A 25,291-nucleotide genomic window follows, 5' to 3' on the forward strand; every position below is an offset into this window, starting at 1 on the left:
AAATTTTTTTGAAAACCCCCCCAAAACTCATGCCTTTTGTTTCAGGACAAAATAACCGATCTGCTTTGTTGACTTTGAAGGGCCCGGAGGCAGAAAAAAAGTAAAACTTGAATTTTATTTATTACTGACTTGTTAAGTTTTTAAAACTATACCCATTAGTACAAAGTCTCCAGGATTTTTTATGTGAAGCAATTTGATTATACCACATCATTGTCAATGCAGTTTTATTGTATGTGAATTTTACTGCACAACCAAAAGCAATTATACTTTGAAAGGAGTTCTTTCTGTATTTATCAGAATCTTGATAAATGGATTCTACTCTAAAGAACTGCCTTTGAGATATGTTTTGTGTAGTTTTCTTTTTAAAAAACTTAATCTTATTTTTACTGATATATTTTGTTTTTGTATCACCTTCATTTCTGAACATATATTTCCCCCTTCTCCCCCAGTGAGCCATTCCTTCTAATAAAGATTAAAGAGAAAAGAAACAATTCAGCAAAATCAACCATTTGAATAAGTTTCTTGATAAAGGATTAAACATTTGTGTATTAATTTCACAGTCAGCCACACAAACTTTTTTTAAATTATGTTCACAACATGCAATGTTACCATTATAAACACCAGAGGAAAACAATTCATATTCAGTAAACCACAGATTAGTTGGTATTTGGCAAAGCACTTCCAAGAAAAAATTTGACAAGCTCAATTTTTATATTGTAAGCAATTAGCACCACAACATGTTTAGGATGGCTTGACCTTTCCTCTTGAATGTAGTAGAAAATATGTAGTGGAAAAGATAATGAAAGCAGAATAAATATTTCTTCCCCTAGGACTTCATATAGTATGTTCTTGGCACTGTTTTTGACAAATGTAAAGTTTGAATGCTCATAAAAGATCCTATTTAGAATAAATTAGCATTTAGATAACAATAATTGATGTTTGTGATTATAAATAAGGTGTGAGTGGGCAGAATTCTGGCCTTGGAGTTCAGAAGTTTAGAGCAGATCTGTGAATTCCTTGGAAGAGGGAAGTGCAATGCAAGGGGACTCCAGCTATGTTGGCCAACAACTTGTCCAGGTGGCTTGTCTAGGATCATATAGTGAATATATGTCAAAAGTAGGAATTGAACTCAGGTTTTTCCTGGCTTCAATTGCTGCTCTTTATCAACTACATCATTATTGCCTCTAAGGAAGAAAGCTGGGTTCAGTCATAACTCTGACATTTAGGGGACAGCTAACTGGCTCAATGGATTGAGAACCAAGCCCAGAGACAGGAAGTCCTGGGTTCAAATTTGGCCTCAGACACTTCCTAGTTATGTGACCCTGGGCAAATCACTTGACCCCCATTGCCTAGCCCTTACCACTCTTCTGCCTTGGAACCAATACCTGGTATTGATTCTAAGAGAGAAGGTAAGGGTTTTTTAAAATAATAATAATAATAATAAATAAAAAACTCTGACATTTACTAGCTGTATGACCATACACAAGCCACTTAACCTTTCAGCTTATATTTCCTTAATGGGGATAATATTTGTAGATACAGCATCATGAAGCTTAAATGAAATAGCATATATGAAGTGTTTTGTAAACTTTAAGTACTAGGTCAATTATGAGAAATTAAATGTTTTTAAAATTTGTCAAAAATTTCATTTCTATCAGGTATATAATGCATTGCTATATAACATCATCCTCTTTATCATCATAAACTAAAGTGTAAAGAAACTTGAAGAATCGGTATTATTTAGATAAATGGAGACTTTCTTCCCTTTGAACCCCTTGCCCTTGTCTCTCTTATTGCTGCTCATGCTTCGCTAAACTCTAATCCTAGAATACTTCTTTTCCCCTGCTGTTCAAATGCTGCTGACCAGTGCCAGGCGAAGTCACACAACCCTGCAGCTACCCATACAAATTTCTGTTATCTAATACAGACTGGCCCTTCATTGCTGCACATCAATCCTTTCATCTCATAATGGTCCCATGGTCCTCTATCTTTGTACTAAAGGAAAAGAGGACATGTTCTTTCTTTTCTCCAAGCCAAACTTGGTCATGGTAAGTATATGGTATTCAGTTTCATTTTTTATTCTTTTTTTTTTAAAACACCTATAAAAAGGAAGTCTTCATTTAACTAATCTTTCAAATTATTCCACCCTATTTAAAGTAAGAAATCAGTTCTTCTTCTGATCCCCCACTTTCACCAGAGAGGGACCTTATGAACTTTGGAACTCTCATGGTCCAGAAGACTTCCTATCTTCCCATAATCATCCTAGCAGAGTCATTGAATCAGCTGACAGCATTGGGAGCCAAGGACAGACTGCCAAAGACTTAAGGCTCTACAAAGAGCCTTGTGAAAAAAGCTCCATTGTACTTAAGGAAAGGGACTTCCAGGGGCTATGAGTCAACCACTTGCCACATTTATTCTATAAGCATGAATCTACTTTGTACTCTGTGTGTGCTTGTAGAGGAGAGGGATTCACAGACTTTTGGGGGAATACTTGTACCAACTGTACAATCTTAGTAAATATTCCTTTCTGAAAGCTATTTAAGTCTGGAAGACTGATAATCAATTCATGGCAGGATGTACACTGATGGAGGCTCATGAGCCTCATTAGAAATGGAAATCCCATGGGTGCAACTAAGTGGCCCAATGGATTAAGAGCCATGCCCAAAGATGGGAGGTCCTGCGGTCAAATTTGGCTTCAGACTCTTCCTACTTGTTTGACCCTTAATTTCCATTGCCTAGGCTTACCATTCTTCTGCCTTGGAATTAATATAAAGTGTTCATTCCAAGATGGAATGTATATCATCTCTGGGAGTGAAGAGGGAAGGGAGGGAGGGACAATTTGGATCTTATAATTTCAAAAAATGTATGTTGAAAATTGTTATTACATGTAATTGGAAAAATAAAATATTTAAATATTTAAAAATAAAAATGAGATAAACAAAGCAAGATGGAAGGTAAGGGAAAGAAAGAAGAGAGAAAAGAAGGAAAGAAGGAAGAAAGGAAGGAAGGAAGGAGGCTCAATGAGAAAAAGAACATTCAAGAGGCAAGGGTGATTAACTGTGTCCAAGGAAGAATGGAAGAAATGCAAACCCCACCTCCCACCACCAGCACCATCTGTTTAGGGTTACACCTGGCCTCTGAGGGAACAAGTATCAGGCTTGTTCTGGGCATCTAATCCTCAAATGAGAATAGAAAGTACCTCCAGAGTTTACATGCACTACCCATAGTTATTGGCCTTCTATATATTATTTTTCAGGTCTTGCTTATTTTGTGCTAAATCAGTCCATTTTCCCCTGAATTCTTCATAGCTATCACTTCTTCCTTCCTTCTTTCTTTCTTTCTTTCTTTCTTTCTTTCTTTCTTTCTTTCTTTCTTTCTTTCTTTCTTTCTTTCTCTCAGCACCTTTACCTTCTGTCTTAGTATCAATTCTAAGAGAGGCAAGGGATAGAGAATTGAGGCTATGTGACTTCCCCAGGTTCACACAGCTAAGAAATGCATGAGCCCAGATTTGACACTAGGACCTCCAGTCCCCAGGCCTCACTCTCTCTTCACTGAGCCACCTGGCTGTCCCAATAGCTGTCATTTCTTACTATATGGTAAGAAGACACACCATTCCTGTGTCAAAGTTTGTTTGGCTATTCTTTAGTTGATTGGAGCACCTAAGTTGTTCCTAGTTCTTTGTAGTGGTGTCATGAGTATGATCCCACCTTTCTTTCTGCATCTTCCCTTTAAGGGGGTTGGAAACCTTAAAGAGACACATATATACTCCATGACAGACAGTATAGATTATCAAATAGGCCATCCCACAGCAGCAAATTATCACTTACCTTCTTGTGTTGTTGTATTGAATAGAGATTGATTTGTTCCCCTTCAAACAATCTGTTGACTAAGAACCAAAACAAGATATGATTTCCCTTAATATTAACTAGCACCAATAGAAAAATAAAGGTTCTGCTTTGGGGAACCATACAACAGAAACAGAAAAGGAAATAAAGGCTCTTATTAACCTGTTAAAAAATAAACTTAACAGAGGTATCTAGTGCCTCTTCTCATATCTTCTTATTGCTATTTTTTGATTCCTGGTCACTTGACACTGTTATGGAAACAACAGCAACCACAACCACCACCACCACCACCACCACCATTACCACCACCACTACTCAATTTTAGAGCACATCAGTAAAAAGCGTTATTGATAATACAAGCTCTAGCAGAGAGAGAGAGAGAGAGACAGAGAGAGAGAGAGAGAGAGAGAGAGAGAGAGAGAGAGAGAGAGAGAGAGAGAGAGAGAGAGAGAGACTGGTTGACCCACTGAGAAAACTCCATCGGTTGTTAGCTCTGATTGCAAGCTATCTTCTATCAGAATATATGGTGCAGGATGCAGAGAAAAATTAAAGCACTTAGTCCAGATCCCAAGCTATCTGCAGTTTGACTTGGAAGTGGGAAGCTAGCTAGTTTTGGTCCAGGAAAAGGAACAAAGGCCTGATAATCTGTTAATCTGCTGTTGGCCTTGGATACTTTAGTTTTTCTCTGGCCTTGTAGGATTTCTGTTGTGTCTGATTCTTTGTGAATTCATTTGGGGTTGTCTTGGTAAAGATCCTGGAGTGGGTTTGCCAGTCCTCCAACTCATTTTATAGATGAGGAAACTGAGGCAAACAGGATTAAATGACTTGTCTAGGGTCATGAAGCTAGTGTCTGAGGGCAGATTTGTATTGAGGAAGACTCTTCTTCCTGACTCCAGGTTTGATGCTCTATCTAACTATTTTAACACTACCTAACAGTTCCTGGCATAGAGGAAAGACATAAATACAGAAGAGCAGATATGACCACTCATTTTACACTGAAAGGGAAGCTAGTTTTAAGGTGAAATCACTCATGTCAAGAGCAGAAAAATATAGTTTCCCTTTTTTTGCCTCTACTGGGTTAGAAAAAGAATCTCTAGGCCAAAGGGTGTGGACATTTCAGTCACCTTTAAAAATCACAACTCTTGAAAATGATAACTCTTGAAAATGGTTAGACTAATTTATAACTATATCAATAATGTAGCTCCTAGGGCAATGAGGTGACCCACTGGATAGAGTGAAAGGCCTAGAATGGGAGGTCCTGGGTTCAAACCTGACCTTGGATACTTCCTAGCTGTGTGACCCTGGGCAAGTCACTTAACCCCAATGCTTATCCCTTACTGCTCTTCTGCCTTGAAACCAATACTTTGTACTGACTTTAAAGATAGTAAATAAAGGTTTATTAAAAAAAAAAAAAAAAAAAAAACAACCACCAAATAAACTGTAGCTTCTGTGGTTTCTCAGGAAGACCAAAATTCAAAGCTAGCCTCAGATACTTACTAGCTGTGTGACCTTGGACAAATCACTTAATCTTTGACTCAGTTTCCTCAATAGGAATAATAATAGCACCTAAATTGTTATGAGGATCAAATCTTTATTCCTTTCCCAATACTGACTCCATATTTTGTCATCTTTGCCAATTTGAAGAGTATGAGGTAAAACCTGAATTGTTTTGGTTTGAAACTTCTCTTAGGGGTGATTTGGAGCAATCTTTCATATATTAGTTAATACCCTGCAGAGGTGTATAGTGAAAGGGCTTGCCAAGCCCTTTTTAGGGCTGCTCATTTACCTTTGGTGTTCACCCTAAACCCAACTTTCACCTGAGGCTCCAAGAAGGTTCAGTATAGATTTCCCCCCTCCTTTTTTTGTTGTTCTTTTTAAAAAATCTAATCTTTAACAATTTTACCTGTCCATACAATTTTTAATAATCCTCACTTTAATAATTCTCACATTTTGTTATCTATGTTCTCTCCTTCCCATTCCTTCCCCCTGCCCAAGAAGGTAGGTAATATGATATAGGTTGATGTATCATATAATACATATTTCCATGTTCATCGTGTTGTGAAAAAAGACATATTTACTCTAGAAAAGAAATCATGTGAAGAATGGCTTGCTTCAATCTACATTCAGCCTCTATTTGTTCCTTCTAGACCAGTGGATAGCCTTTTTTGTCATGAGTCTCTTGGAGTTAGCTTAGATCCTTACATTGCTGATAATAGTTAATTCTTTCATTGTTGGTCATCATATTTTATTGCTTTTATAGTATACAATGTTCTCCTGGTTCTGCACACTTCACTTTGCATCACTTCATATAAATCCAGTTTTTTTGTGACTGTTATGCTTGTAATTTCTTATGGCACAATAGTATTCCATTACAACCATACACCACCACTTACTTGTTTAGTCATTCCTCAATTGATGGATATTTACTCAGTTTCCACTTCTTTGCCACCACAAAAAGAACTGTGATAAATATTTTGGTACAAGGAGCTCCTTTTTCCCAATCTCTGATCTCTTTGGGATACAAACACAGTAGTGGTACTGCTGGGTCACAGGGAATGCACAGTTTGATGGCTGTTTGGGCATGGTCCAAATCACTCTTTAGAATGGTTGTGTAAGTTCACAGCTCCAGCAACAGTGTATTAGTGATCCAGTTTTACCGTATCCTCTTCAACATTTTTCATTTTCCTTTTTTTTTTTTTGGTCATATTAGCCAGTCTAAGAGGTGTAAAGTGGTACCTTAGAATTGTTTTAATTTGCATTTCTCTAATTAATAGTGATTTGAAGCATTTTTTCATATGACTAAGGATAGTTTTAATTTCTTCATTTAAGAATTGCCTGTTCATTGGCCACTCCTTTGTAAACCCATCTCTGCAAAGATGCTAAACCATGTCAAAGGTAACCAAATGGGCCTGAAACTTGTTGGTCTGTTAGGGGGATGTCCATTCAAAGCATGTTAAGACTTCCTCCAGCAGAATGGAAAGACTGGAATAATTTGTTTCAACCATCATGAAGGCAGCTAAAGCAGGCACTATGAAGCACCTAGAGTTTGGGCAGATATCAAAGATGCCAAGGTCTTCTACTTCATTCTGGGCCATCGCCAGTGACTTTTGTCCTACCATTGGTCTTTGATGACTCTGGAAGAGAGAGTAAGACTATGTGTGACTCTGCCTCAGTTCACATGCTAGTCTAGACATCACCTGGAGATGTCATTGGTCCTCTTTGAAAGGAAGGAAAGAACAACAATGCCCTGTAGTTCTTTTGATAATTTTGTATTCATACTTTTCGACCACTAAAACCTACTGGGGATTGGCTTATGGTCATATCTAACTGGATTAATTCCCTATATATTTTAGATATTAGATCCTTGCCAGAGATTTTTGATGCAAAAAAAATTCCCCCAATTAAGAGTTTACTCTCTTTACTCCTGCACTGATTTTGTTTGTGCAAAAGATGTTTAATTTCATGTAGCTGAAAAGGTCTATTTTATCTTTCTCTCCCCCAGCCACAGATGTGAATCTTATTCTTACAGGCTTATGAACTAAGAAGTCAAGATAATTTTATAATCTGTTTTATATGTGGGAAAACTGAGGCAGACAATAAGGTATTTGGCTATAGCCATAGACCCAAGACAGAACAATCTCCACACAACCTGATGTCTAACCTTTTGGTTCTAGGCAATACATTCCAAATCTCTAGAAGAAAAGCTTGTTACCAAAAGTTAAGGCATTATATTTGTTTTCAAGAGGAAGGAAAGAAGCTGGAAGGAAGGAAAATAAAGACAACAGCTTGAGATTCTCTCTATATCACTGCCTTTTGGTATGTTGTTTTTCAGCAATGCAGTATCACACTTGGATTTTCTACCTTGAGCAATTTTGACTTAGCTTTCAGTTAGTTGCTGTGAATATGTCTTATCCAAAACTGGGGGATATTTACCTGAAAAATAATATTTTCACTAAAATAAATGATATGAAGAACCATGGATATTTTTCTGAATATATCGGTGCTATATTCTTCTAGCAGGCTTTGGATCATATAAGCATAGCAATAAATTCTTGCTAGTCATATGAAGAATCTATTATTATTACATAGTGTAAGGGTGAAAAAGAGGTTTTATGGGTTCAATATATTAAAGATGGTCACCAGAGGATTGAACTATTATCAATCCTCAATTAAGAATAATCTCAAATCAAAATTGACTTTTATGGAAGTTTATTTACAATTAGGAAGGTTGAAGGTAGGGAAATTGAGAGAAACTCTGGCCTGGACCAGAGGCCCAGACCCAGTAAGAATTTAGAGGCCCCAGCAGAGGGGCACAGAGGTTAATTAAACAAGACTTCTAGCCACAAGGCCTTTTACAATTAGAGAGGCAAGAGAGGCCTCCCTGAGGGTAGAGCCTCCAAAAACGCCAAGGGAAGAGAAAGAGTCAGTCTAACTTACCCATGTGATAATTCAAAGGGAAGCAGTCAGAGGTCTCAGCATTCCAACACTCCTCCATGAACCAGAAGAGGTCCTCACCAGATGCTCTCTTCCACTGAAGACCTCAGCTGCCTGAGGACCTTCTCCTTTTCAAGGGGTCACTTATGCATCACTTCCTGTTCCTCCTAATTTGCATGTCCAATCACAATAGACAATTCTCATAGACTGCCTAGGGAGAGGGTCAGTTGATTCTGAACATGTGGGTTAGGACCTCCCAGAATTAGAGGTGTTCTCACCTTTGGTGATTAAATCTAAAGATGGGCAGTGTAGACTTAATCTAATTATCACAGTAGGAAAATTAATAAGCCAATATTCAGATGAATCTGAGGACTCAGTTGGTTTGGATATGCTCACCAATGAAGCAGATCATAAACAATCTATGCCTGAGTATCCTTGATGCTCTTGTGCATTTCTTCTGATAAATTTGACATAGTGGGGATGGGGTGATGGTGAAGGAGGTCAACATAACATACTGGCTGCCTTCTTTACTCTCTTTTAAAAAAAGTTTTTCCCCCCCAAATTATGTCAGTACAATTTTCAATAATTGCTTTCTGATATTTTATGATCTTTCCCTGTCCCTTACCCTTCTCCAGGATGGCAGGCAATATGATATAGACTATACATGTGCTATCATGTAATACATATTTCCATGTTTATCATGATGTGAAAGAAGACTTATCACTTACGATAGAGAAAAATTCATGGCAGAAATTAATTGAAAAATGGAATGCTTCAATCTGTATTTAGATCCCATCAGTTCCTTTTACAGTGGTGGATAGCCTTTTTTTGTCATAAGTCCTTTGGAGTTATCCTGAATCCTTGCATTAGTGCTAATAATTAATTCATTCACAGTTGATCATTGTTCTTTGTTGCTGTTATAGTGTACAATGTTCATCTAGTTCTACTCACTTCACTTTGTATCACTTCACTTAAGTCTTTCAAGGGTTTTTGTGACCATCTTGTTCATTATTTCCCCAACTTGTTCAGCTTTTCACCATCTTCTTTATTTTCTCCTGATAACTCAAGGATTTCAGTGGAGCATTCCACCTGTCCAACTGTTAACTCTTGCTCTCAAAACATGACTAGCAAACCTTCCTTTTTGTTCAGACCTAAATTTGGTTCAGGTTTTTAAAAATGTAATAAGTACTGGCATAGCATAGAAACTACAATTAAATTAATTAAAACCCACTCTACTAAATAAGAAGTTAAAATAATCAATTAGAAAGAATGTAAGGTTAAAACAATATTCAACTCATCTTTTAGAATCAATAAAGTCAGAAAAGAATTCCACAGAGAAAGGCAAGAAGCAAGGTGAACCCTTACTAATTCACCCTTAGGCTGCACTTTGTTTACCTCAGGCAGAGCAAAATAATCCTTCTGTTCCCCTGAAAAGACCAGCCCAGACTATATATTTTTTTAAGTTTTGCTCTAGCCACAATGCATTTCATTGATGGCATTCTTTGCTCAAATTCTTCTTTGAAGTTTCTAATTTGTAAAATGCTGTAGCCTGCTTACATCCATTCTGTTTTTCTCCACTTTCTTCTATGTGGTACATGGAATTTACATCCAATTTAGTAACTTGGGGACTATGAGTTCTATGATTTGTACCTCCCAGTATAATATTAATATAACAAAATGGACCTTCGTTTCTGGGAGAAATTTGGGGTCTGCTTTTAAAAAAATTTTTATTTTCAATATATTGCCATAGTTACATGTTTCACGTTCTTTCCCTCTTCCCTAAGCCCCTTTGTCCCACCTTAGCCAATGCACAGTTCCACTGGGTTTTACATGTATCATTGATTAAGACCTAATTCCATATTATTGATAGTTAGACTAGAGATATCGTTTAGTGTCTACATTGGGGCCTGCTTTTGAGAGCCACTCTAGCTCAGAATGAAGAGGTTCCAAGAATAGGATGACCTCCTGGTGATAAATTCTCTGACCATGGGAACCCATGAAACAAAACAAAACAAAAAAATAAAGTGATTCTCATCGCCTTGCATAGCCTCATTTTTGAATCAATCATGACAGTGACATGATGGAAAAAGAGGCAGAGGATGCTAAGAAATAACCTATTGGCTCCTTATAGTTAAGTATTCATCAATCATTATTAAATATACCATGTAGAAGCCATGTATATTATGGATATTTGCAGTATTTTGAGTGACTTAATATCATTCGAATTAAACTTCATATTTAGTGTTTCATTCTACATAGGGAATGTCAGTGGAAACTCAGTTAGTCCATCCAGTAACTTTTCAGAAAAACAAGCTTTCAAATACCAGACTAATGAAAAACAGATTTCAGCAGCTACATGCTGCTTCCTGAGTAACTGAAGAATGTGCCTCTTGTGGTTAAAATAAGGGATCTATTTAATATGGATGAAATACCAACACTCCAGGCATTTTCATTGATATTTCACCATGACTTTTTGAACTTAGAATGCTGACATGAAAACCTATTTTGGTGGTTTTGCAAAGCCTGCAGACATTGCCAAAATGTGGTAGAATAGGTATAGGAGACCTTTCTTAATTGATGTGTCTTGAGATTTGCAATACAATTTATTATTTTAAAATTTTATTGACATATTTTATTTATACATCACTTTATTTCCCAATATGCCTTCTCCTTTCTCCACCTAGAGAGCAATTCCTTATAACAAAAAATTTAAAAAGCTGGAGGGGTTGGGGTGGTAAATAGCATTTCTTGAAAGTTAACCAATACATCAATAAAATCTGGCAGTATATGAAGTGTTCCACATTTTTAATTCACCACTTCTGCAAAGAAAGGTACACACTTCCATGTCTCCTTTGGGGTCAAACTTAGCCTGTTCTTTTAAATTCTTACCTTCCATTTTAGAATCAATATTGGTTCTAAGGCAGAAGGGTGATATAGGTTAGGCAAAGTGACATGCCCAGGGTCACACAGTTAGGAAGTGTCTGAAGCAAGATTTGAACCCAGGACTTCTTGACTCCAGGACTGGTTCTCTATCCACTGGGCCACTAAATTAACCCCCAAATAGTAGCTTGTTAAAAAAGATAGTTGCTCTTCTTTCCATTTACATGGTTGTCGTGTATATTGTTTTCCTGGTGCTTTTTGCTTCACTTTTCCTGAGGTTTATGTCTTCCCAATCTTCTCCCGATATTAAATATTTATTATTTCTACGTGAGCATAATATTCCATTACATTCTTCTGCTTAGCCATTTCCCAATTCATTAGATTGTACTTTGTATCCAGTTTGTTACTAGAAGAGGTCCGCTAGGTGGCGCAGCAGAGCTTGGAGTCAGGAAGGCATCCATTCAAATCCTGCCTCTGTCCTTAATAGTTTTAGGACTGGTCAAATTATTTAATCTCTCTGTCTCAGTTTCCTCATCTAAAAACGGATGCAAAATGTCTAATACACACTCCTACTCAGATCTATGATTAATAGAAAAGTGCTTACAACACAAGTTAATTCATGTATATTTGTCAAGTTACCTCAATTTCTCCTACTTCTCAGTTTCAGGAATCTTCTGTGTCTTCTCCATTGTCTGACAAGAGATGGGGTTGGTAAAACATTTTACAAACTTTAAAGTAAATATGCCAATTCCAAATGAAGTCCAAGCTTTCTATTTGGCCTGGCATTCAAAGCCCCCAGTTTACAAGTCTAGTCTCCCCCTCTCCGAGTACTTAACTCTACGCTTAGTCTCTTTCCATCCCTTATTTTGTCACCACTCCATGGGATGGATTAATTAAGCAAACCACATTCCTAGTTTGAGCAGTGAAAATGTTAGTTCTGGGAACTGGGTATTGATGAAATTCTACCTAAGGATATTATCTCCTCCAAAAGCTTTCCCAAAGTAGATCTACCAAAAAAAAAAAAAAAAATAGGAGTTTTCTGAACGTACATCTCGGGCCCAGCAATGTGATCCATAGGTAAAAAGCCAGAAAAGACTCAAGACTCAAAAGAGACTCAAGAGAAAACATTCATTCCCCTTCACCCCCCACCTCCCAGCAGAGCTCTTCAGCTCTTGGGGCAGTTCTGCTTCAGTTCGCTGGCAGCAGCCTCCGAGTGACAAGCTGTTTGAATTTAATCCTCCACATTCTTTGCTGTACCATAACCCCTTTAGCCCGATGGGGCTATTCTCCCCGCTGCTGCTGATGTCAGACTCACGCTCTGTCTCCCACTTAGCCCGGTCTGGAGCTTACTGCGGGCTGCGGCGGGGACTCTCCAGTCCAAGTCCAGGTGGATACAAACTCCCAGGCACGCACCGAGCCCCGGGAAGAGAGAAGGGGGAGGGGGAGGAGTGGAAAAAATAAAAAAGGTAGCTCCTTCCCGCCCTCCCCTTCTCAGAAACAGAGGTTGGGGAACCTAGAAGCAAGGCAATGCAGAGCGAGGATTGTTCCTCCTTTCCACCCCAGCTTCAGCGAAACCGGGAGTTGCCTTAGGAGGGGACTGGAAATCTTGCTTACCGCCCGAGGAGGAAAATATATCAAGCCTTTGTCTGGTGAAATCAGCATCTCTCCTCTCTCTTCAGCTGCAATGGGCTCCTGGTGACATTAACATTTGGGAAGACTGGGGAAAAGGAGTGGGGGGCGGGAAGCGGTGGATTGGTGGATTTCGTTTTTGGAGGGGAAGGGGGGCGCTTTGTGCATTAATTTAAATTCGAAAATTTTACATTTCCTTCTCTCTCCTTCCCCGGGGTCCGGCAGGTCCAGATCTCAATCGCTCCCTTTTACAGTCCGGGCTGCTAAACCCGAGCTATTTCGAGCGGGTCTCGCTCCCTTTGTGATTTTGTACACATAGGGTTGTGAAGGAGGGGTGGAGTGGGGGGATCTCTTAAAGGGGGGAGAAAAGGGAGGGGAAAACCCACGAACCCAAACCTTGACATGCTCTCAGCGTGAGGAGGAAGGAAGCAAGCAGCAAGCAGAAGCAACAGCAGCGGCAGCAGCAGCAGCAGCAGCAGCAGCAAGCAGCAGCAGCAGCAGCAGCAGCAGCAGCAGCAGCAGCAGCAGCAGCAGCAGCAGCAGCAGCAGCAGCAGCTCCGAACGGTCGGGAGGTGCTTTTTTTTCTGCTCCGGGCAGCGCTTGGGTGTCTGTATGCTGGCACTCGGTCTTGCTCGTGTTTGAGAAAGCTGGTTTGCCTGGGGGGCTGCCCCCCCCAGTGCCAGTTTCAGGGGCCCTGCCTCACCTAGGAGAGGGTGCAGATAGAACTCGAACTCGCCCGCCTGGCAGCCCCTTCTGAGATTAGCTGCTCTGCACAAACCCCTGGGACAGCAGGAATATGCTCTTGAAGGAGTACCGGATATGCATGCCTCTGACTGTGGACGAGGTAAGTGCAGCAGCCTGGGGAAAGGGGGAGGGGTGGGGGTACGCGGGGGTCTGGATTTTGTCCACCCCTCCTTCCTCCTTCTGTCCAAAACCCCGCAGCTCCTTCAGTCTTTCATATTTAGTGTATTCCACATTGTCCTCCGTGGTCGCTCTCCAGAAGGCCGTGACCATTGCAAAAAATGAAAGCTAGAAAGAAAGAAAGGAAAAAAAAAAAACCACTAAGGAAATCCTGTTAAAACACCACCCCATAAAAGGGGGGGGGCAAATTTGGAGTAGAGGAGAAAGGAATTCTGCTGTTTTCACTTGTAACCGTAAGGGTGTGTCGGGGAGGGAAGGTCTGAGGCGCTTCCTTCTCAAAAAAGGTCTTACGTAGGTGATGACTTGGGCGGGGGGGGGGGGGGGGGGGGATGGGGACAGGAATACACTCGGTTTCGAAGTGTATTTAAAAGGCTCTTCCTCCCTCCCCACTCCGCTAAGAATGTAGACTGGTACCTCCTCTATCCTTAATTTAAAAACAAAACAAAACACGAAAACGAAAAACAAGCCCTCCAAATCGATCCCCAAACAAAAACTAGATACCACCACTACTCAAGTTCACAGCTCCAGGCTCCTAGAAATCTGAATGGTAAGGGAGCAGAAGTCAGTCTCCAGTCTTCATTCCCTCTTTAAAATGTGAGCAGTCTCACACCCTCCAGGTGCTCCCGGACGTGCCCCAGTGGGGGAGCCCTTTCTCTTCTCTCTCTTTGCACTGGTGGTTAGGTGAGGCTTGCATTCTTTACACTCATTCAGCAAAAGAGCAGAAAAACCGTTGGAAGATTTCTTACCTGTACACCGCACCCCAATCTCCTTTGCTCCTCTTTCCTCCTTTACAAAAAATCTTGGGGGGATGAGGGGGAATGAGAGACAGACAACTATGTATATGTAGCCTCCAGTCACTAAGCCTAGAAACTGTTGCAAAGGAAACTTTCCCTCCCTTACTGCTCCTGACATGGGGATTTTGATTGTGTAAATCCAGGTGGTTTCGGGGTCCAGCTGGGCCACAGGATGGTGCCCCCAGTACACAGCTTTTCTCCTTGCCTGCAGTATCTTTTTACACCTTACCCTCCTGGGTCCTGCTGCAGTCTTGTGGTAGCAGAGGTATTTGCTACATTCTTCATCCAAGTTCTCATTCCAGCTTCTCTTCCCTTACAAAAAAAACCAAAAAACTCCATTTAGCCTCTGGTTATTCAAAAAATGAGGGTATGTGTACTGAGTGTCTGGATCATTCATATAGACTCTTGCCTTCCTTTCTTTTCCTACTCCTTTCTATCTTTTGCTCATTTCATAGCTGGTTAGTATCTGGAAGACAGGAAGCAGGGAAACTTAAATAAGATCACTTTATAAGTTTTTAGCAGCTTAGAAAGTTTTGGGAAGAGTGGAAGTTTAAAATAGTCATCTGAATGAATGGTTTCTTTAATGTGAATGAATTTCTGCCCATTCACATTCATTCAATTCAACAAATATGGATTGCAGATCTACTAGTAAAAATTACTTTTTTTGGACCCTGGCTGAGAAAGGAGGCTGGTGTGGTTTAGTGAAAGACTATTGCTGATTAGTCAGGAACCTTATATCTCTTTCATCTCTTTTATTAATTAGTCATGTCCTTGTTACAGGCAAGTTATTTATTTTAATTTCTCTGGGCCTCAATTTCCTAATCTGTCAAGCAAAGGAAGTGGGATTGATTTCAGGTCTTGTATTTCTTGTTCACAAATGACTATAGTACATAGTGTCATCATACTCAGGCTACATTCATAGTGCTAGAGTTAACTTTAGAGGGTAGGTTGATTTTGGCTCAGATCCTGAAGGAATTTTATGGAAGGAGGTGGCATAGGAACTAGGTCTTGTAGAATAGCTGAGGATTTTGGTGGGCAGAGAGGGCTTTCCAGAAAGAGGGAAATTTATAAGAAAAGGCAGGGATATACAGTGCTGATTTTTAAGGAGTAGTTCAATTTTTAAGAGTAGTTCAATGATCAGTCAATACTTGTTTTGATTAGTGAATGGAAAATAGAGTTTGGATAAGGGGAAGAATGAGAGAAAAAAGGATGGATTTTAATTCTCTCTTTTTCTCCACTCTCCCACCATGGTTAATTGAATTGATTGAAGTTATGCCATTTCTAAAAAGCTTAATTATCTGACTTGAGGTGAACCTGTTTAATCAAGGGGAAAGTTGTGATATCTTTAATACTGCATAGAATAGTATGAAGAGTAAAGAAAATTACTATAGTTATGTGTTTGTCAACCAAAAAAACAATTTTATAAGATTCAGACAAGGTTAAAAAAATTTTAGATGATAACTTGGCAGGTTCAAAGATGACTCCAGAGTATTTAGTAAAATTTCTTTCACTTTTTACTATGCTGAAATAAATGCCCAAGGCCATTTTGGGGTATTTAATCAATTATTTAATCAAATATTTGGGGTACATAATCAATTATATAATCAAGGCCTTTTACTTACTAATTAGTAAGGTGAAAAGAAACCCCTCCTTTAATTATGTATAATTAACTTGGCCTAAATAAAATATGATTCACTATTTGTAAGAGGTGAGATTTTAAAGTAATTTGCTTCTTTGTTTTCAGAAGTTTAAGGGTAATTTAGAATTCCAGATGTTCCAAGCTGTAAGTGTACAGAGAACATATCCTTCATTTTATTGAGGAAAGCTGGTACTTAGTGAGGGATGCAATTTATGGCAGGTCAATTGCCTAGTTTGTCACAGAGCCTGGACTATAACTTAGGTCTTTGACAACCAGTGCCAATTGTTTGCCTTCTATATCCTGGTGAAGTGGAGAAGTTAGGTAAATAGCAAAGTACAGTGCTGGACTTGGAATCAGGAAGACTTGATTTCAAATCTAGCCTCAGATACTAAACTAACTGTATGATCCTTGTCAAGTCATTTAGTTACCCCATCTATAAAATGGGCATAATAGTAGCACCTATCTCTCAGGGTTGACATGACAATCAAATATTAATTTGTAAAACTCTTCACAAATCTTAAAGTATTATATAAATGTTTAGCTATATTTGGAAATGTGGTATGTTATTTCTTAGAGAAGATATTTACACAGGTATATTGTAGACCCCTTTGGAATGCAAACTGATTTCTTCTTTAACGCTTCATTTAACTTATTTAACATGCATTCAACCCAAAATATGCTTCTGTAATTCAAGTTTCTATTTAACCAACAGTTGGGAATGGTGTCCATATTTTCAAAGCCAAACAGAATTTTAAGTGTGTGTGTGAGCTCTTGATATTGAATTCAATGGAGGCAAAATTCTTAAGGAAGAAGCAAAATTCAGAGGTCTTGACTTCTGCCAGAGCAAAGCATCTTACTGTTTGTCTAGCCTCATTTTTTCACAGAATATTCCTGGTAGTTCCAGGAAAGAAGCCTGGGTAGCCAGAGAAAATGAAGAAGAAGGAGTCTAGATTGTTATTTTTATTTCTACTTTTTGAATATAAAGAAAATGTAAAAAGAAGATGATGATGGAGCAGCTGGGTAGCTCAGTGGATTGAGAGCCAGGCCTAGAGATGGGAGGTCCTGGGTTCAAATTTGGCCTCAGACACCTCCCAGCTGTGTGACCCTGGGCACCTTTAATCCCCATTGCCTAGCCCTTACCACTCTTCTTTCTTAAAACCAATACTCAGTATTGATTCTAAGGCAGAAGGTAAGGGTTTTAAATTTAAAAAGAGAGAGAGAGAGAAGATGAATGATAAGTAACATTTAAATTAGTTTGAATAAGAAGCCATCTTGATGAAACACTTTTCCTTGTTATTAAATCATGTTGGCATCTTCACCACTGTAGTAAGAATGTATAGATACTTCTGTTCTTTGTATAGTATTGCTTTCAGGGAGCTGGCACTTGTCAGAAAGGGAGAATTCTCTTTGATTTGATTTGATGATTGAGATTGTAATATGTTAGAGGTGGGAGAGACTTTAGAGAAAACATACCCAAAGAACATGTGACCTGTTCAAAGTCATGGAGCTAGTTAGGGGGAAAGTGAGTAATGGAATCCAGGTCTTTTTGCTAAAGATTTAAAGATTTTATACCTGATCTGTCACATCTGTTTTCCTGAAGGAATTGAGAATATCTTAATATTCTCATTAAACAAATCCTTTTTCCTTCTTGCCTCCTTTTCTTCCTTTCTTAAAAAACCTATTAATCATTTTATAATTTATATGATATTCTGTACATTAATACTTTATTTAATTAGATAAATTAATACTAAGTTATTGATTCCATGGCAGAAGAGCAGTAAGGGCTAGGCAAATGGGATTAAATGACTTGCCCAGGGTCATACAGATGGGAAGTGTCTGAGGCCACATTTGAAGCCAAAGACCTCCTATCTCCAAGCCTGGCTCTCTATCCACTGAGCCATTTAGCTGCCTCCCTCCTTTTCTTTTAAGTATATTTCTCTCCTAAATCTCAGTAAACTTTAATTTAGGCACTCAGGAGCTTTTAGGGAAATGATGTACTAATAGAAAAGATGGAAATGTCTCCCCCAAACCATTCCATATACAGGTATGTCTTCCACATTGTGACTTTCTCCATTACAGTTTCAATATATCACCATTCTGCATAAGAAACTGAATGGGGAATTTGGGGTGGGGGAGTTTGCAGAAGCTACAGACAACCTGTGAAGGTCAATAGAAGAAAAAGTTTAGAAACTCAGGAATGCATAAAACATATGTACAGAATTGTATATCAACATATTTTATCTTTTAATACTGTAAATATGCACAATAAACACCCCAAAAAAGAAAATGAAAAAATTCAGGCTCCTTTTCTGGCAAGAAGGGAGGGCTAAAATTTTTTAGGTGGATTTTCCATATGAGATGGGGTACCAGGCTTATGCAATTTACAAATGCTAGCTTGGGACCCTCAGAAAATCTTGGCTTGTTGAGTGACAACAGATTTGACAAATACTATTCTTGAGACCAGATCATTTAAATATCATAAATGTGCAAAGCACATCACAAATATTGCTTCATTTGATCCTCACGGCAACCCTGGGAAATAGGTACTATTCTTACTCCCATTTTACAGATAGGTAAACTGAGACTGATCAACTGACATGTTGGTGGTCACACAGCCATTTAAGTTTCTGAGGTCAGATTTGAAAGCAGATTGTATTGACTAAAGGTTCACCATTCTATCCACTTGGGCCACCTAACCAGAGAAAACTACTGATAGTGTAACCTTCTCTCCAAAGGATCTAATCAAGCTTGAATTTTCTCTCCTGGGTTGGGCTATCTTCTAGTGAATTGCTATCTCAGGTTCTTTTGGAAACCTTGTGGACCTCTATTTCCAGATGAGTCTCCACTGACATGTTTCCCATTAACAATCAGTCAGTAGGCACAATTAACTCTTAGCAAGAGCTTACCAAGAATTCTGCTGCAGAAAGCTGGAGTGAACTTATGTTTCCATTACATCCATCCTTTAATAAAATTGGGCATAAGTTGACAAGTGAAGAAAAGAGTTATTTTAGTTTAGTGCTAGTATTATCTCAGTTTTACTTGTAAAATGTTTGTTGTTGTTCGGTCCAAAACACCATTTGGAATTTTCCTTTTCTAAATTAATTAAGTTGATTAATTAATTTAATTTAGAATATTTTCCCATGGTTAATGAATCATGCTCCCGTAGTCAATGAGCAGTTCCATTGGTTTTACATGTGTCATTTATCAAGACCTATTTCCATATTATTAATATTTGCACTAGAGTGATCTTTTAGAGTCTACATCCCCAATCATAGTCCCATCGAACTATGTGATCAATATGTTTTTCTTATGTATTTCTGTTCCCACAGTTCTTTCTCTGGATGTGGATAGCATTCTTTCTCATAAATCCCTCAGAATTGCCCTGGATCATTGCATTGCTGCTAGTAGAGAAGTCCATTATGTTCAGTTGTGCCACAGTGTATCAGTCTCTGTGTACAATGTTCTCCTGGTTCTGCTCCTTTCACTCTGCATCAGTTCCTGGAGGTCCTTCTAATTGTAAAAGTGAAATTTGGGAGATGCTATCTAAAAGTATATATATTTTCTATGGACACGTGGAAATTGTCAAACTACATTTCCCGTGGTCCAACGGGTTTCCGTTTCCGGTTCTTTGGACGTGGGGACGCCTGCGTCTCCACGCAGAGAAGAGTTTAAATCTCCTGGGTTAGGAGGGAGTGGCCTCTTGGCCAGCAGACTCGGGAGGAGACAGGAGACAATAAAGGCAAGGGCGGCGGTTTTGAATTCTTACTAGCGTGTGGTCTAATAACTTTATTTATCAGCATGGCTTTAATTAAAATACTAATTTATATTATTATAGCAGCCTTTATTATTTTAAATCCTTATATAATTCACATGGAATTCTTCCAGTTCATTATTCCTTTTAGCACAATAATATTCCATCACCAACAGATACCACAATTTGTTCAGCCATTCCTCAATTGAAGGACATTCTTTCATTTTCCAATTTTTTGCCACCACAAAGAGTGTGGCTATAAATATTTTTGTACAAGTCTTTTTCCTTATTATCTCCTTGGGGTATAAACCCAGCAATGGTATAGCTCGATCAAAGGGCGGGCAGTCTTTTAAAGTCCTTTGGGCATAGTTCCAAATTGCCTTCCAGAATGGTTGGGTCAGTTCACAACTCTACCAGCAGTGCATTAATGTCCCAGTTTTGTTTCATTCCCTCCAACATTTATTGCTTTCCTTTGCTGTCATTTTCCCAGTCTGTTAGGTGTGAGGTGGTACCTCAGAGTTGTTTTGATTTGCATTTCTCTGAATATAAGAGATTTAGAATACCTTTTCATGTGCTTATTGATAGTTTTGATTTCTTTATCTGAAAATTGCCTATTCATGTCCCTTGCCCATTTATCAATTGGGGAATGGCTTGATTTTTTTTTTTTTGTACAATTGATTTAGCTCCTTATAAAGCTGAGTAATTAGACCTTTGTCAGAGGTTTTTGTCATAAAAATTTTTTTCCCCATTTTGTTGCTTCCCTTATAATTTTGGTTGTATTGCTTTTGTTTGTACAAAAAATCTTGGTTTAGGGTGTGAGATGTTGATGTAAACCTCATCTCTCCCATACTGTTTTCCAGTTTTCCCAGCAGCATTTGCAGTTTTCCTGGCAAAGATCCTGGAGCAGTTTGCCATCTCCTTCTCCCAATCATTTGACAGGCAAACAGGATTAAGTGGCTTGTCCAGGGTTCATGTCTAAGGCTAGATTTGAACTCAGGAGCATGAATCTATTTGACTACAGGCACTCTATCCACTGCTGCTCTGCAAAATGTAATACTACTGAATATAAAGGATAGAAGCTTAATTTAATTAAACAAACATTTGTTAAGCATCTACTATTTTTTAGGGATATCCAAGAGATAAAAACATACCTGTTTCTGCCTTTGGGAAGCTTAAATTATAATTAGGGGGATATGATCTCTAAAATTCCACTGTCTACAGGAATCTTTTTCTAATTCCCCCTTCATTCTTTTTTTTTAAATCTTACCATCCAATTTAGAATCAATACTTGCGTATTGTTCTGAGGTATAAGAGCTGTAGGGGCTAGGCAATGGGGGTTAAGAGTCTTGCCCAGGATCACACAGCTAGGAAGTGTCCGAGATCAGATTTGAGCCCAGGACCTCTTGGCTCTGTATCCACTGAGCCACCTAGTTGCCCCTGCCACCATTTCTAATGCCTCCTATATGCTTTCCAATTTTTCCTTTATATAGCTTTTCTGTACATAATTGTTTGCATGCCATCTAGATCGTAAACTTTCAGAGGAGGGATTATATTTTTGTCTTTGTCTTTGTATCTTCAGCACTTAGCAAAGTACTTGGCACATTATAGGCCCTTTAAAAATGTTTATTGACTATTTTACTGCAATATGCAATTTTAATTAAGCTTTCTTATTACATTTTTAACAACTATCAACATTTCCATATATAAAGAGCAGAAAAAAGATATATAGAACAGTGGCTCTGTCATGCACAGCTTATTTTGCTAAGTATAAATTTAATTTAGCATAATTGCCCTGCTTGTCTTCATTTCCCTCAGAATTGTGTTCTGTTCTCTTTGGTGTATTTTTAAAACATTTCACGGATGCTCTTTTCTACCCTTTTAAAAAAAACATTATTCTCACTACCATCATATTCCCCCTTTTCTTTTACCCTCTCTTGTAACAGATAACTACAGACATACATGATTTCTTTGTGCTTTACTTTCTTGCACTTTACACAAATCACATTTTTGTGCAAATTGAAGTTTTGTGGCAACCCTTATCTAGCAAGTCCATCAATACAATTTTTCCAGTAGCATGTTCTTAAATGTGTGTCTTTGTGTCACATTTTGGTAAGTTCTCATAATATTTCATACTTTTTCATTATTATTGTATCTATTATGGCAATCTGTGATCAGTAATCTTTGATATTACTATTGTAATTGTTTTGGGCTCCATGAACTAAGCCCACTAAGCACACTTAACTGATAAATGTCATATATATTCTGACTGCTCCACCAGCCAGCTGTTCCTCCAGCTCAGCCTCTCGAATTCTTTTTTTTTTTTTTTTAAACCCTTGTACTTTCGGTGTATTGTCTCATAGGTGGAAGAGTGGTAAGGGTGGGCAATGGGGGTCAAATGACTTTGCCCAGGGTCACACAGCTGGGAAGTGGCTGAGGCCGGGTTTGAACCTAGGACCTTTCGTCTCTAGGCCTGGCTCTCACTCCACTGAGCTATCCAGCTGCCCCATCTCGAATTCTTAATTGATAAACAAAATTGAAATTAAGCCAATTAACAACCCTACAGTGACCTCTAAGTATTCAAGTAAAAGGAAGAATTAATCCATGTGCAAACTTGGTTGTTTTCTTATTTTAAGAAATTGTCACAGCCACCCTGACACTGACTTTCAGCAGCTACCAGCCTGATTTGTCAGTAGCCATCAACATTGAGGCAGGACTCTCCACCAGCAAAAAGCTTTTAATTTGCTAAAAGTTCAGATGATTAGCATTTTTTTGCAATAAAGTATTTTTATTTAAGATATATACATTGCTTTTTTAGATATAATACTATTGTACACTTAATTGTCTACAGTACAGTGTCAACATAACTTTCAGATGCACTGGAAAACCAAAAAAATTCATGATTCCTTTTATTGTAATGGTCTAAAACCAAATGGGGAATATCTCTGAGGTATGCCTATGTGGTCAAGCAAAACAAATTCACACATTGGTCATCTGAATATGTATGTCCTATTCCAGTGATGGGCAACCTTTTGAACTTGGTGTGTCAAAATTTGCCAAAAAAAACAAGCATAAATCAGGTGGTGTTACACTTCGAGAAAAAAAAAACATAATTTTGTGATATTTATAGTTTAAATAACAAAAATGTATAATTATAATATATAACTGTATTTAATAAACCAAAATAGGTAAATTAATATAGGTAGAATTGTCATCTATAGTGCACAGAGTGTCTACACTACACTACAACAAATGTTTCATCCTTGTCATGTGGCCCCGTACTTCTCTGTATGCGGTCGTGTGTCATTGAAAATGGCTACGTGTGTCGGTGCTGACACACGTGTCATAGGTTTGCCATCACCGTCTTATTCTGTATCTTTAATTCAGATAGGAATACTGCTTCATCATCAGTCTTTTGAAATCCTGATATATCGTTGTATTCTCCATAATTCTTAAGTTTTTTCACAGTTGTTTTCCTTTTTGGGTTGTATTCATTGTATAAAATTTATCATAAATCCTTCTGGTTCTGCACATTTCACTTTTATCAGAACGTGCAAATCTTCCCAGGATTCTTTGAATCAGTTTCTTTTGCCATTTCTTGTGTCAGTATTATCCCATGACATTCATATGTCATAATTTTTTCACCCATTCTCCAATTAATCGTCACTTCCTTAATTTCTAGTACTTTGATACACCAGAAAGGGCTTTTATAAATATTTTTGTAAATATGGTCCCTGTTAGTCTGTGTTTGAATTCTTTAGAGAACCTACCCCTAATTTTCTTATGGGATCACTTTTGGATATAGTTCCAAATTGCTTTCTAGAACAGTTATAGCAAACCACAGGTCCCCCAACAGTACATTAGTGCGCTTGTCTTCTCGGCCTCCCAAAACATTATCATTTTTCTTTTTCGTTATATTTTACAATCTTATGGGTTGTAGTAGGTGAAATCTCACAGGGATCTTAATTTGTAGTTTTCTTGTTATTAGTTATTTGGAACTTTTTTCTATCATTATGACTAGCTTACTTTTCTTTTGAATACTTCTTGGTTATAACCTTTGACCATTTGTTTATTAGGCAATGGTTCCAGTTCTTATATATTTGTATCAATCAATTGATAAACATTTACTAAGCATCTGATGCTTGCCAGGCACTATGCTAAGCACTGGGGATATGAAAAGAGTTGCAAAAGACAGTTAAGGCTTTCAAGGAACTTTTATATCTTGCATATCAGACTTCTATTAGAAAAATTTGATGCAAAGATTTTTTTCCCATTATAATTCCCATCTCAGATTAAAGTGGTAGAATATAATCACAAAGTGTAAAGTAAGCATTAAGGAATTTTCATACAATCGCACAACAAGATCTTAATCAATTTGAGAGGTTTATAGGGCTTTGGCCATCAGATGAAGGTACCACACAGGAAATATGTGATTGGTTGAAACAATTAGTCTGGGGCCCATTAGGATTCTGTCCTTTAAAGCCAATTTGAAAGAAGCAATAAAAAGCAATTCATTCAGTAGAAGAGTTTCAGTTTGGGAGTTGGAGGCAGTTTTGTGAGACCCCTGCACCTAAACCAGGGATGGGAAAGGAATGAGAGGAGGGTATTTCCTTCCCTTTCCCCTTCACCTTCTAAAAGACCTCCATCCCACACCCCTAGACCAACCTCTAGTGCTTATTGCTATTAGAGCTACAGGGTTATTTTTTAGTAAGAGGTAGTACATCCAGAAGGAAGTGGAGACACATACTTGAAGACAGATACAGATGTCACCCAAGGTGGAAGCTTCAAGCAGCATTGCGTATTATGATAGACTCTGGACTCAAGGAACAACTTAAACCCTTAGAGCAGGGGTCGGCAACCTCTTTGGCTGTGAGAGCCATAAACGCCACATTTTCTAAAATGTAATTTCATGAGAGCCGTACAGTGCTCACAGTGCGCACTCCTGTAACAGCGCCTGAAAAAAAATTGACTTTATGGCTGCTGCAGAAAGACCCCTGCCTTAGAGCCTAGCAAAGCAGCTTACCTGGTAGACAGCTATACCTGGAGGGAGCTTCAAAAGAGCTCTACAAAGAAATCAGGGCCAGGACTTTTGAGTTTCTCTTTGCCACATGTGTAGCCTCACTTTCTGATGGCTTTAGACCCCACTTACTGGAAATTGCACTAGCTTTTGATCTTGGTGTGGTCCCTGAGTTACAAGTTTCTGGCTTTCTTCTTGTGCAGTCATAGGCTGACTGGAGGAGTTTACTGGTATTTCTCTTTGATCTTTGAAATTTTATTATTATTAATCTATCTGGTGACCTTGCTATAGTGCCTGATTTGGAATCAGGAAGACCTGTGTTTGAATCCTGCCTGAAATATTTACTAGGTGTATAAATCTGGACAAGTCACTCATTGCTGTCTG

General features: G+C 38.4%; 2 protein-coding genes across 6 annotated transcripts in view; one reads left to right on the forward strand and one right to left on the reverse strand.

Annotated features, from left to right (window-relative positions):
• Window positions 1-13,225, reverse strand: part of PSMD12 (proteasome 26S subunit, non-ATPase 12) — a 51,379-nt gene extending 38,154 nt beyond the window's left edge. The window contains exons 1-2 of one of the 3 annotated variants that reach the window (XM_044676659.1): window positions 11,799-13,225; window positions 3,828-3,886 (exon numbers count right to left, since the gene is read on the reverse strand). The gene's annotated coding sequence lies outside the window, so the exon portion shown is untranslated. Of the gene's footprint in view, window positions 1-3,827; window positions 3,887-6,238; window positions 6,254-11,798 lie in introns of those variants that run through there. The other 2 variants (XM_044676660.1, XM_044676661.1) reach the window with 2 other exon arrangements.
• A 111-nt stretch (window positions 13,226-13,336) lies between these two features.
• Window positions 13,337-25,291, forward strand: part of PITPNC1 (phosphatidylinositol transfer protein cytoplasmic 1) — a 440,717-nt gene continuing 428,762 nt past the window's right edge. For all 3 annotated transcript variants that reach the window (XM_044676341.1, XM_044676342.1, XM_044676343.1), the window contains exon 1: window positions 13,337-13,632. In XM_044676341.1, the coding sequence (XP_044532276.1) occupies window positions 13,585-13,632 (48 nt within the window). In that variant the 5' untranslated portion in view covers window positions 13,337-13,584. The remainder of the gene's footprint in view (window positions 13,633-25,291) is intronic.

Source organism: Gracilinanus agilis, chromosome 4 (assembly GCF_016433145.1).
Source record: "Gracilinanus agilis isolate LMUSP501 chromosome 4, AgileGrace, whole genome shotgun sequence".
NCBI classification, from domain to species: Eukaryota; Metazoa; Chordata; class Mammalia; order Didelphimorphia; family Didelphidae; genus Gracilinanus; species Gracilinanus agilis.